The sequence below is a fragment of the Numida meleagris genome, chromosome 4 (genome assembly GCF_002078875.1).
Source record: "Numida meleagris isolate 19003 breed g44 Domestic line chromosome 4, NumMel1.0, whole genome shotgun sequence".
In the NCBI taxonomy this organism is placed as follows: domain Eukaryota; kingdom Metazoa; phylum Chordata; class Aves; order Galliformes; family Numididae; genus Numida; species Numida meleagris.
In genome coordinates, this window is record NC_034412.1 from 67,066,407 (window position 1) to 67,080,508 (window position 14,102).

The 14,102-nt window shown below is 39.6% G+C and overlaps 1 protein-coding gene across 1 annotated transcript; it reads left to right on the forward strand.

The window, feature by feature from the left end:
- TLR3 (toll like receptor 3) lies at positions 859–10,546 on the forward strand. Its single transcript, XM_021393395.1, has 5 exons — positions 859–982; positions 3,813–4,261; positions 5,936–6,127; positions 7,724–9,552; positions 10,168–10,546. The coding sequence occupies exons 2-5, from the start codon at positions 3,821–3,823 to the stop codon at positions 10,394–10,396; spliced, it is 2,691 nt and encodes an 896-aa protein (XP_021249070.1). The 5' UTR covers positions 859–982; positions 3,813–3,820; the 3' UTR covers positions 10,397–10,546.

Genomic DNA, 14,102 nt, shown 5'->3' on the forward strand with positions numbered 1-14,102 from the left:
CTGCTGTGTTAGAATAATACTCTGCAAAAGCTGTTAATTATTGTGTTTCATTACCATCAGTGCAATCTCTTCCAGAGATTACAGAGCAGCAGAGTTGTAAAACAAGGGGGAAAATCCTCCCCGGGATATTTTAGTGTGACTTCAAGTGCCTGCACTGAGGGTCAACTTATCGGTGTTGAAAGACATGGTACAGTGTGGAACTAATTTGCTCTTCCCGCAGCTGTGAAATGGGAATAAAACAGGCCCTAGAGCCTTTCTGCTGCAAAAGGAGTATGGTTCTGCTGTCCATTTTGGCATCCTACCTCCAAGGATGAAGACTAACTTCTAGCAGGCTGTTGCTGAATGAGCTGAACTCAGTGCTGTGGCTATGTACTGAGCATCTGGCTGGGTGAGCCCTGTGGAGGGCTTGTGAGGGAGAGGCCTCTGTATTTGTGACACGCAGGTGCATCAGCACCAGTACATCAAGCAGCAGGGCCTGTTGTGGCCAGAGGAGCGTACCAAGGAAGTTCCATCCAGCAAAGTGATGGCTAGGTCACTGGAAAATGTGAATTCACAAATGATGATAAAAGGATAATTGAAACTTTTATTTGGACTTTTAAAAACAATTTCTTATTTTAATAAAATAGAAAAGCCTTATTATTATTTATTAAAATTAATATACTGTACTGTCACATAAATCCCCTTTTAAAAATGGATACTTTACGTGGTTCCAAAAGATCATTACTGAGCATTCTTTTCACAGTAAGAGAAATATCTCCGTGGCAGTAACATCCCATCTGCTTTTGGGATATTGCCCCACGTCTTTCCAGAGACTCCGGTATCAGCCAGGACCGTAACGGAGTCTCCTGATGCTGCGCACCGCGCTGCCAGCCGCCGCGCCGCGCCCATCCCCACTTTCGCTTTCACTTCTCCTCCCGGCCCCGGGCGGCCTCACCTCGCGGTCTCCGGCTGCCCCGCGCTGGAGGAGGTGAAGACCGCCGAGGTAAGTGCGTGTCTTTCTTCCATTATTGGTAATAAATGCGGGTGTCAGAGGGTAAAGCTAAAGCTTTGCTCCGGAGTTTGGCTATTTCTTGCTTAACGAGAGTGTGGTCTGGTGCTTGTGCCCAGCGGTGGGGTCCCAGCTGGCTGAGAGAGTTCTGCTGAAAAACAAGCAATAGTGGGGGAGCAGGAATGCCGCTCCGTGCGAGATGCTGGAGGCTCCCTGCTGCAGTTCTGCATGTTTTAAGAATCCTTGCTCATGTTATTGAGAGCTCTGGTTCTGTCTGTTTTCCCTTAAGTATTATTCTGTAACCTTGTCTTTTAAGTCTGATAATATTTACTTCACCGGGTTCCCAATGATAGCATAAAACAATTCAAGCTGTCTCCTGACTTCCTTCAATGAAAATAGCCAAGCACAAGAAGACAGCCCTCTTGGCCTGGCTAGAAGTCAGCTAAGGAGCTGTATTGGGGTTTGCACACTGCATTTCTTGCTTCTTTCAAGCTTAGTGATGAAATGATGACAATTAGGAAGCAATCTCATCTTCCTAAAACAAACCCTCAAAAACATGCAGGTTAGAGACATCCAGCGAGCTCCCCTTCTGATTTCCTCAGCTCTCCCAGTAGCTGGGATGCAAAGGAAGAAGGAAGGAGAACTGTCTTTCATCTTCCTCAGCTGGAGGGATGAGCTGCTCTGTTCAGTACCTGCCTGCGAGACTGCCAGGTTGGGTTGTTTGCTGTCACCTCCCCTCTCCTGTTTGCTCACAGGTGAGCGGAGAGCCAGCCTGAATCGCAAGAGGCAGGGCAGGTCCACAAGCAGCACACAGCAAAGAAATTAATTTTTATTGTCTTACTTTAAACTGTATTTTGCAGTCCTTTGAATACACCTTTGTGATACCTTAGGTCTTTCCTTCCCTTGTTTGTCTCCCTGGATTTTACTAAGGTCTTTCACTATATGGTCAGGTTGCTCCCAAGGAGACACTCACAAGGTCCCCCTCTGGCCATTGTAATGCGGCTTTGAACTGCTGGAGCAGTCCTAATATGCTCCCCCTGAACAGGCAGGTCCCCTGTGAGGCCAAACACTCCTCATTCTGACCTGCTGAAACCTCGTTTGGCTGCAGGTTGCAGCATCAGTTCATTGGAGTGTTTTGTTGTGGTACTGAAAACTCTTCTTTTTAAAACATCAGTTTAGAAAGCTTTTTCTTTATTGCTTCAGAAAGCTTTTTCTGTGCAAATGTGCTCGTTTTATTTCTTTTCATTGTTTGCAATTTGCCATGGAGTTTGAGCTCAGGGCTAGATAGTATTACTGAATGGCAGCTTTCAAGAATAGGAAAATGTGACCAAGGAGTCATCCTCGGAGTTTGTCTTTGGAGAGGCTGTTGTGGATTCTCCAAGGCCTAATGAGGCTAAAATCCTCTTCTGTTAACTGCCCTGTAGCAGGCACAGTTTTTCTTCACCCGGGAGCCCATCAGGCTGAGACTTGAACTGAGGCTGGCAGGCAGGTTCTCCAATCTGTTGGCAGAAGGCCATAGGAATATGTATACGGAGACTGTGAAGACACTCGTAGTTTTAGAGGGAATAGTAGAAGCATTTTTTATATTTATGAAAAATGCAGAGGAACCTAAGCTTACTGCTCTCTGTGAAACCAAGGAAAAACATGAAAAACATGCTGGCAAACACACCTGAATTATTTCCTCTTCTTTTGCTGGGGATAATTCAGGTGAAAATGACACAGAAGTCACAACGGACATTTTTCTTGATGAGCAGAAATGCTGTTTAATTGGACAAGTTCTGACTGAGCAGGATAGTCACACCATACTGAGCTCTTACAGCTCTGTTCAGGTCAGAATTTGTGTGGAATTAGTTTTCACCTCCAGTAAAGCTGTACTACAAGATAGACAGATGAATTTAAATCTTAAACTGAAATTGAATTACCTCTAAATTGAAACTGAATGAAATATGAAGTCTGTGATTCATCAGAAATGTAATCTAATGCCTATACAGGCAGTGCCATTGAAGATCAGAGCACTGGTGGACAGATTTTGTTATCGTAATGGAAGTACTTGAGATATTGAGGTGGAATATGTTAATTCTTAAAGTTTACTGGGAAAAAAATGTGATTCCATGAAAAACTGTATGTTTTTGTGAAAGCGTTTGAACAAAAGTCTTGAGTCTATAGACAGCATTTTCTCTACAGCTTGGTTCTTCTCACTTTCGTTCCCAGCTAAGTGAGGTATGAGGTAAGTACAGATTTATTTTATCTGCTCGTACACCTTTCTATAGTCTGGTATTCCTTCTTTTATTACAACTGCAACTAAAGTTAGACGAGTAAAAGCCAAAATAAGATGGAAAGATGGTTAGAATTTTGTGTGGCTGGCTTGTAAAACAAGAACAGGCAAGAACTGTAAAATAAAGAAGGGGCATTTACATTAGGCATTCTTACTGCATATATCTTTAAATATTTTAAGCATAGTTAAAGCTCAGGGCATAGGTGATTAACACTGAGGGAGCTGTGTATAATTTGTCATACTTATTGTGCTTTAAGATACTAAAGCAGTGTAAAATTAATCAGAAGAGGGAGAATTGTGGGAAATTTGTGTTAGTTATAGACAAACTGTTAGTAGCTCTTTAAACGTAGTTATTTTCAGTGAAGAGTGGTTATTATACATACATTTTCCACTGAAAAGAATAGTACCTCATAAGTAAAAAATTGTGTTTGCTGAAACTGCATGAATTTTTCATGACTGGCTTGCTTTAGCCTTCAGTTTAAGGTGTAAGGTATGAGTTGTGTCAAAATGATAGTGATTTATTAATCTGTGTTCATTTTGCCTTTGCAGATAAAACTATGGGAAGTGCTATTCTTTGCTGGAACAACTTATCTTTCAGACTGGTGTCTGTTTGCTTACTGTGTGCATCAGTTGGAAAGCAATGTCAGATCAGAAATACAATGGCAGATTGTAGTCACCTAAAGCTGACTCAAATTCCTTCTAATCTCCCAAACAACATAACAGGTTTGGACATTTCCCATAATCAACTAAAAAAGCTAGTTCCTGAAAATCTGACCCAGTACAGCAAGCTGGTTTACTTAAATGCGGGATACAATATCATCTCTGAACTGCAACCAGAACTGTGCAAAAATTTGCCCCTGTTGCAAATTTTGAAGCTAGAACACAATCAATTGCATGAGCTCCCTGATGGAGTGTTTGCTTCCTGCAGCAACCTGACTGATCTCAATCTAGGATACAACATCATAGAAGTAAAAAATGATCCTTTCAAAACCCTAGAGGTAAGCTTTATAATTGCACCTTTTCCTGTAAATTAAGCATGTATGGGGAATTTAATGCATGTGTATACAAAACGTGTGCCTATTTGCATTTGAAAATACCCAGCATGTGATCTTCCTCTGTTGTTTTTCTAAAGAAAAAGCCTAATGGCTTCTTATGTCAGAACATATTGGAGTCTCAGCTGTCCTGGGAGTCAGTGCTCTCCATCCCTTTTCCCTGCTACATCTCCTCGAAGCATCTCTCCATACAGGATTTGTGCTGATGAAGTATAAGGGTGGTCAGGAATCTGAGTTGCATGGAGTCTAAAAATGGTAGCTAACCTACATCCACAAGGTCAGAGTGTAAACACTCAGGCTGTAAAGACTAATGCTCAGGTTAAATGTAGTGTCTCCCAGGGCTTTGAGGATTGGGAAATGTCATGGTTTTAAAAAGTCTTTTAGTTGCCTTTGTTTCTCCTGGTGAGCTGGGTGTGGTTAAGTATCCAGAGTGACCCGGACAGGCTGGAGAAGTGGGCCCACAAGAACCTAATGAGGTTCAACAGGGCCAAATGCAAGGTGCTGCACTTGGGCCGGTGCAATCCCAGGTATTTATACGGACTGGGGGAAGAACTCCTCGAGAGCAGCCCTGCGGAGAAGGACTTGGGGGTTCTGGTGGACGAGAAGCTGCACTTGAGCCAGCAGTGTGTGCTGGCAGCCCGGAAGGCCAACTGTGTTCTGGGCTGCATTAAAAGAGGACTGGCCAGCAGGGAGAGGGAGGTGGTGGTCCCCCTCTGCTCAGCTCTTGTGAGTCCCCATCTGGAGTACTGCATCTAGGCCTGGGGCCCCCAGCTCAAGAAAGACGTGGAGCTCATGGAGCGGGTCCAGAGGAGGGCCACTAAAATGATCAGAGGACTGGAGCACCTCTCCTGTGAAAAAAGGTTGAGGGAACTGGGCTTGTTTAGCTTGGAGAAGAAAAGGCTCCAGGGAGACCTCGTTGTGGCCTTCCAATACTTGAAGGGAGCGTATAAACAGGAGGGGGAATGATGTTTACATGGGTGGACAGTGATAGGACCAGGGGCAATGGTTTTAAACTAAGACAGGGGAGGTTTAGGTTAGATATTAGGAGGAATTTTTTCACGCAGAGGGTGGTGACGCACTGGAACAGGTTGCCCAAGGAGGTTGTGGATGCCCGATCCTTGGAGGCATTCAAGGCCAGGCTGGATGTGGCTCTGGGCAGCCTGGTCTAGTGGTTGGCAACCCTGCACTTGGCAGGGGGTTGAAACTAGGTGATTATTATGGTCCTTTTCAACCCAGGCCATTCTATGAAGTACTATCTGTAGCATATTTGTGGTCAGGAGTCATGGAAAAGGAAGGGTCTGAGGAGAAAAGAAAAGGAGTATGCGTATTTGGGGTAGGTTCAAACTTTCTTTTACACTCAGTATTCCAGTTAAGTTAGATAAAATGTGCTTGCTAACTCTTGACTACATAGTGCAGGGAGCAGAACTGAAGTTGTGGACCTCCCTTTTTCACTGCCCTGTTGATGGTCCTTGGGGCACACAAAAAGCTTCTTCCTGCAGGAGCTGGAAAGCTGCCATTCTTTTTCACAAATTAATTGTAGTATTACGACCAATTTCTAGTATAATATTTTGAGGTTTTTATCATATAAAAAGATTTTTTATACTTACATCTTCTCTACAGAACTTGAATATTTTGGATCTATCTCATAATCATTTGAAGTCAGCAAACTTAGGATTGCAGCAACAGCTGAAGAACCTTCATGAGCTTGTGTTGTACAGCAACCAAATCACTGAATTAAAAAAGGAAGACTTAAAATTTCTCAGCAACACTTCATTGAATAGTCTTGATTTGTCATCAAATCCCCTGAAAGAGGTAGGAAGCGTTTCAATAGAAGTTCAACTGGTGTAAGTATAAAATTGAACTATCCTGATCTCTATCTATCTATCTATCTATCTATCTATCTATCCTGACTAATCCTATGTGATTGTATGGCTTATGTTTTATGATTATATTTTGAATCTATCAAGATCAAAGCTGCAACCATTCTATTCTATATAGGATTACTCCTGATCTGCAGAGGTAATACAAAGTTATTTCTGCTGCTGAACAAGAGCTGGTCCCATGTAAACCAGAGATCTCAAGCATGAGCTAGACCAAGTACCTCTGTGAACCCTCAGCAAGTGTAGGTTATACAGGGATTTTTCCATGAACTGAAGATGAACAGCAGAAAAATTCTAAGTTGGGGAAATAGTGTAATATGCAAAACTAGTGAAACAATCTGAGTCTCCCTAATTATCAGAGAGAAACTTCATTTGTGCATGTAGGGTACTCCAGAGAAATGGTCTTTGCAGAGAAGTATATTCACTTCTTTGTTTTTGTTTATGTGTCTGTTGGCTCTGCCACCTACCTTGTTGCTTTCTATCTTGTTCTCTCTCAGTGTTAAAATACAAACCTTTGAAGAGTGATGGTAAGTGTTTCTAAATTCATGTGAATAGTGGCTTTCCTTTTTTTTTTTTTTTGCCAGTTGTTGCATCTGTATAAACTTTTACACTGTAATTGCAAGAATATTTTGAATTGGCATAAGTTTGTACCATTATTGAGATAGGCAATCCCACTCTCTCCTTTCTCATTGCTGGTTCATTCCTCCTTCCTACTGGTACAAACTTTAATGAGGCCATGGTCTAGATCACCTGGGGTAACTACAGTTTTGTTGGCATGGTTAGCCGGTGGCCAGAGTAGTTCCCTATCTGGTTCACTGTATGACTGCATGTATGGCCATACTGGCTGCTTTCATTGCTAAGGCTACTCTTATGTCAGTTTAACTTGCTCTGATTTTACAAGTCTAATATCTGGAAAGCAGTCATATGCGTTTGAATCATACTGATAAATGGAATATTTAATCATTCAGCTGATATCTGAAATCAAGATGAAGGGCCAGCACTGTAATGGAGGCTTCTGATTTATGTCATGGAAGCAAGTGTGTAGTATTATGTTTCATGAATGTAGATTATGCTCGCACAGAAAAACGGTTTCTTCTTGGTTAATTGAAGGCCTAAATAACTTTTTTTTTTTCCATATATCTGGTTTTGCTCTAGTAATTGGTATCCCTAGCAGATACCAATTAAAGAAAGTTATAAGGGAAGATTATCTTGATTACTAAGACACTTAGAATAAAAAAACTTTCACTAGTTTAGGACAAAATTGTAATAAACTTTCATCTCACTAAGAAACCTTTCATATTATTCTTAGGGAGTATCACTCAAAATTATTATGACCATATTACAAATTTTAAAACATGAAACAATACTTCAAGAAGTTTGTCTAAACTCAGATGTGGAAAAAATGTGCAGAAGTTTTAGTCTGCCTGATACTCTCATTTGAATACCCTTCCCAAATTTAGGCTTTATGGGTCAACTTTCTTATGTAACCCTCTTGTTTAAGTCAAATCTCTTTTTTCCTTCCTTTTAGTTTCACACAGGATGTTTACATGGAATTGGAAATCTGTTTGGCCTTATACTGAACAATGTTGAACTTGGTGAAAATCGCACGAAGAAACTTTGTACCGAATTATCAAACACAGCGATTCAGAACCTCTCACTGAGCCACGTGAAGCTTTCACACATTAGCAAGTTAACTCTCCTGGGACTGCAAGGAACAAATCTCACAGTTTTAAATCTTTCAAAAAATTATCTGTCTGTGATAGAAGATGACTCATTCCAGTGGCTGTCAAATTTAGAGTACTTAAACCTGGAGGATAATAATATTATTAATGTGTCTTCACGTTTATTTTATGGATTGTCCAGTATTAAACATCTGAATCTGATAAATTCACTTAATGGGAAAATTGAAGATTTTTCCTTCCAATGGTTATACCACCTGGAGTACCTTATCATGGATAGTAACAATTTTCCACAAATTACTACTAACTTGTTCACAGGTCTGAAAAACCTGAAATATCTAAGTCTTTATAACTGCAACATAAACTTACAAAGAATAACTAATGAAACATTTGTTTCACTTGCTAATTCCAGCTTGCAGGTTCTCAATCTCACAAAAACAAGAATCTCTACAGTAGAAAGTGGGGCATTTTCCTCCTTGGGACAACTGAAAATTCTTGATCTTGGTCTCAATGAAATTAATCAAGAGCTCACAGGTCATGAGTTTGAAGGTCTCAGTAATATAGAATATATTTATCTTTCTTATAACAAAAATGTGACCTTGCAAAGTGAATCATTTATTTTTGTTCCAAGTCTTAGAAAACTGATGTTAAGGAAGGTAGGTTGCAATAATCTGGCAATTTCTCCTTCACCTTTTCATCCTCTACAAAATCTGACTGTCCTGGACATCAGCAATAACAACATAGCAAACATAAAGGAGGACTTGTTTGATGGACTTTACAAACTTGATATTCTGGATTTGCAGCACAATAATTTAGCTCGACTTTGGAAACATGCAAATCCAGGAGGCCCTGTTCTTTTTTTAAAAGACCTTCCCAACTTGCATATTCTCAATTTAAAATCAAATGGGTTTGATGAGATTCCAGTTCGTGTTTTCAAGGGTCTGCATCAGTTAAAAAACTTGGATTTAGGATCAAATAATTTGAATTTGCTGCCAGCAACTTTATTTGATGACCAAGCCTCTCTAAATACATTGAACCTTCAGAAAAATCTAATAACCTCAGTTGAAGAAGATGTGTTTGGTCCAGCTTTCAAGAGCCTGAGAAAACTAGAGATGGATTCCAATCCATTTGATTGCACCTGTGAAAGCATTGCTTGGTTTGCTAGTTGGCTAAATGTCACTCAAGCATATATACCTGGATTGCAGTCTCAGTACATTTGTAACACCCCACCTAAATATCACAGTACTCTGGTGCTGCACTTTGATACCTCAGCCTGCAAGGACAGCGCTCCATTTAAGCTTCTGTATGTGATCACTACCACTGTTGTGTTGCAACTCATTTTCATTGTTCTTCTCATCCATTTTGAAGGGTGGAGAATAGCTTTTTACTGGAATGTTTCTATAAATCGAATACTTGGCTTTAAAGAACTTGACAGACTACAGGGAGAGTTTGATTATGATGCCTACGTTATTCATGCAAGACAGGACAAGAACTGGGTGTTGAAGAATTTCACCTCTCTAGAAGAAAATGAGCAATTTCAAGTTAAGTTTTGTCTAGAAGAACGGGACTTTGAAGCAGGAATATCTGAATTTGAAGCTATAATTAACTGTATAAGAAGGAGCAGGAAGATTATTTTTATTGTGACTGAACATCTCTTACAGGATCCATGGTGCAAGAAGTGAGTAAAATATAAAATATTGTATGTAAGGGAAAATTTTTTTAATGGATTTTTAACAAGGTAATCTTTTTACTTTTTAAATTAATTGAAAATGCAATGCAAGTTCTGCTTTAATATAGCCTAATTTTGGAACGGTTACAAATTTAATAAACTTAATTGCTCTATGTGTACACTAGTAGATGCTTGAATCCGTCTGTATATATGTCCATTTTTTTCTTTTCAAAAAGTCAAACTGTCACCTTTGCAGATTATTGCTTTCCTTAAAATTGTGTGTTTGAAACAGAACAGTCATTGGTGAGGTCACTAGCATCCATTTTTATGTATCTTTAAACAACTCTTTTCACTGCTCTTTGGCAGTGATCTTGAATTTGAAGGAGCCTTGCTAATTATGGTTATGTCAAGACAGTAGACTTAGGTTATTTTTTTAGAGGATGTTTTATTCTTTATGTAAAAGGTAACTAATCTAAGTAATTTGATATCATGCAATGTACATTAAGACTTCACTTTGAATTTAGAACCTGATTTTACAGTATGCTATTATGTGCTCTATCAAGAGATCTATTTGTTATTTCTTCCCCAGCTTGAACTTAAAATTTTGTCTTATTTTTGCTTCAGGTTTAAGGTGCATCATGCTCTACAGCAAGCTATTGAACAAAGTCGAGACTCCATCATATTGATCTTTCTTCATAATATACAAGATTACAAGTTGAATCATGCACTTTGCTTGAGAAGAGGAATGTTCAGATCTCACTGCATCTTGAACTGGCCAGTCCAGAAGGAAAGAATCAATGCATTTCATCAGCAGTTAATGATGGCACTTAAATCTAATAGTAAAGTACGCTGAATTCAGTTTTTTGAAGTTAGAAAACTAGCAGGTCTTCAATAAAAACAGAAAAAAAAAGTCTGTCATATTGGAAAGTGTCACTGAAAGTTGCTAATTTATATTTACTTGTCTAAATTCATGTTCTTGCTGTTATTGTAATTCACCTGCACTGAAGTAATCCCAACTGATAATCATTTTCAGTATGTGCATCAACAATGTGAGAAATTCTGAAAAGTGGTGAGAATAACTGAAGTCCTAGGAAAAATATCCATCTGATGTGACACAGAAAAGCCATGGACTCTCTACTTTAACAGGGTATGTAGAAGAGGATGCAATGATAAAATTTCAAATCCTGTCTAGAAAGTAGAATGGACACCATTCCTTGTTTTTAAATCTCAAAGGAAAATAAATAGAAATTCAGAGAAAACAAACCTGAAAAATTTTCTATATTAAGCATGGAAATGATTTCTATAGTTGAAGCCTTTGAAAGGGGATAAATCACAGAATCACAGAATTGTGGGGTCTGGAAAGGACCTCTAAATATCGAGTCCAAACTCCCTGCCCAAAGCAGGCTCCCCAGACCAAGTTGCACAGATAGGTGTCCAGGTGGATCTTGAATATCTCCAGAGAAGGAGACTCCAGAACCTTTCTGGGCAGCCTGTTCCAGTGCTCTGTCACCCTCACTGTGAAGAAGTTCTTACACACATTTGTGTGGAACTTCCTATGCTTCAGTTTGTGGTCATTTCCTCTTGTCCTATTACCGCACACCACTGAAAAGAGTCTGGCCTTGTCCCTTTGGCTCCCACACCTTAGATATTTATAAACATTAATAAGATCCCCTCTCAGTCTTGTTTTCTCAAGGCTGAAAAAACCCAGGTCGCTCAGTTTCTCCTCAAAAGAGAGGTGCTCCAGGCCCTTTATCATCTTTGTGGCCTTCTGCTGAACTCTCTCTAGGAGATCCCTGTCTTCTTTGTATTGGAGAGCCCAGAACTGGACACAATACTCCAGGTGAGGCCTGACCAGGGCAGAGTAGAGGGGGAGGATAACCTCCCTTTACCTGCTGGCCACACTCATTTTAATGCACCCCAGGATGCCATTGGCCTCCTTGGCCACAAGGGCACACTGCTGGCTCATGGCCAACTTGTCATCCACCAGGACACCCAGGTCACTGTCTGGGGAGCTCCAGCAAGTAGTCCCCCAACCTGTGCTGGTGCATGTGGTTATTCCTCCCTAGGTGCAAGACTCTGCACTTGCTCTTACTAAACCCTGTCTGGTTCCTCTGCTCAAATCTCCAGCCTGTCCAGGTCTCGCTGAATGACAGCACAGCCTTCTGGCGTGTCAGCCATTCCTCCCAGCTTTGTATCATCAGCAAACTTGTTGAGGGTGGACACTATCCCCTCATCAAGTTCACTGATGAAGATGTTAAAAGAGACCAGACCCAGCACTGAGTGCTGGGGAACACCACTAAATACAGGCCTCCAACTGGACTCTGTGCCGCTGATCACAACCCTCTACAATCTGGTAGAATTCTTTAGCGTAATTTATTATACATTCATTTGGAATTTTCTCCCTTAAAATACTTCACAGAAACTTGAGGTAGTTAGCAATTGCATAGCACTGAGGTTCAAACTTACAGGCTAGTACCTTGATCTGGAGAGAGCTGAGAATCAGCAAAGTGTGCTCCAAAATGATGTTTACTGTGTTTGAGGCTCGTTGTGATTCTACAGAGTGTTTCAGCACAATTTATTGTAAAGCAGACTTTAGACAGTCATTTGTATATTACTATTAATGTTTAATTGCTCCTCTGATGGTTGTTGTCATTTTTTTTTTTTTTTGTAGTTGTTCAATCTTTCATTAGTTCAGGAATGTATTTGCTTTTACTTTTTGTTTCCCCCTAGCGTTTCCCTCATCAATTTCAATACTACCATTATGCCAAGAACTCTATTTTACTGGTTTGGAAAATAGATTTCAGAGAGTTCAAAGCTTGACATTTTAAGCAGTTTTTTATGATCTGTTACACGTACAGATGAAAAACTTCAATAGGCTTCTGTGTCCCATGATAATAAAATATAAATGAATAATAATGAAATATAAATTTAATGAACTGGGTTTTGCATGCACTAGAAGAGTTGAAAGCAAAGTAGACTACTTTCACTGGCTCAGGAAGTCCTGAAGCGAAAACAAAAGGCTTTGTTTACAGGTGAAGTGATAGATGATGATTCCCAATTACAGTAATAGGATTATCCCATTGTGATGCTTTCATCTCACCTTTCCGTCCTTTTCAGGCTAAGTGACGAATTCTCTCTTCATGCATAGGCCATGAAAGTTGAGGAGGCGAGGCGGTAAGGATGAGGTGCCAGGGATGCACCTTGTAAATCGTTCTTTCTCTTATTTAAAGACCAAGATGTGAAAGGCTGCCTATGTTATGTTTCCTAACCCTGTAATGACAAAATATAGCAGAATTTCTCATTTCACCTCAATGTGAATTGTTTAGAAAATCTTAGCATTTCACATATATATTAAGTTGCAGAGAATTTACAGGGAAACACTGAGGTGGAACATGATACAAGAAGTCAAATCAAATGATCAAATGGTCTTTTCAGGCCCTTAAACTGATAAATGGCAGCTTGTCTAAATTCTATAAAGATACACTTGTTACTATAAATTCCTCCCAAATTGGTCTCAAAACAGTGAATAAATGTGTTATGGATACTTCTGCAATATAGCTAATACAAACTAAGGGTAATTGCTTATAAATGATAATCATTTTAAATGATAAAAATATGACAGTATTCTAAATATTTTAGTTTTGACACTCAGTTTAAAATAATTTACAAGAGAAAAATACATTGTAAATGGTCACAATAAGAATTAGAGTAATGTTAAAACAAACAAACAAACAAACAAAAAAACATGAAAGCATTAAGCACAGGGCCAATAGTAAAACATCAATATATTTGATATAACATTTTTGTACAATACTTCCCTGTTTGATTGGTCTTCCCTTTTTTACTCCTATGCATTTGTTTGACAGTATTATTGAGGGTAAAAAAAATAGGCTTGTTTACCATGGTGAAGAGTTTCAAAGCCTTTCAGGATTAACATTCTGTATCTGAACTGGCCAGATTCTTTACACTGGGTGACATCAGATCACATTATGGTGATTTGCTGAGAAGATAGATATCAAATGGGTGAAAACAGTACCACGCTTGTAGTATAAAAGATACTACCTCAGACTAAAGAGGAATGATCTGTATTAGAAGCAGAATATCTCTAGTGAGGTAGAATGCTTGAGTAAGGTGCAATGTTCGGGTCTGCAGAACTGGTTTGGAACCTGTCTATTGCTGTGGTTCTTGGATTATGGGGAGTAATGAACAAGTTCATGACATTCATCATAGATTCTGTTCCAGAATGAATGAATGAAACTTCATGAATCTCTTTTAATGAAGAAGTGCATTAGGGCTCCAAGTTCCCAAATGAGGGATGTCCAGCTAGGACAAATGCTGCGCACCAGAAGTGCCTAGGTAAATTTCACTGTGACAAGGTGAGGAGTAGATGCAAATCTGGCTGCCTTTATGGACCTTTTCCATTATATTTGATCAGAATATTTCCTTTTGTAATGAAAAAAAAATTGATTATGCAACTAGTTGCTTGATTATAAATCATAGAATCATTTGAGTTGGATGGGACCTTTAAAGGTCATCTAGTCCAACTCCCCTGCAATGTA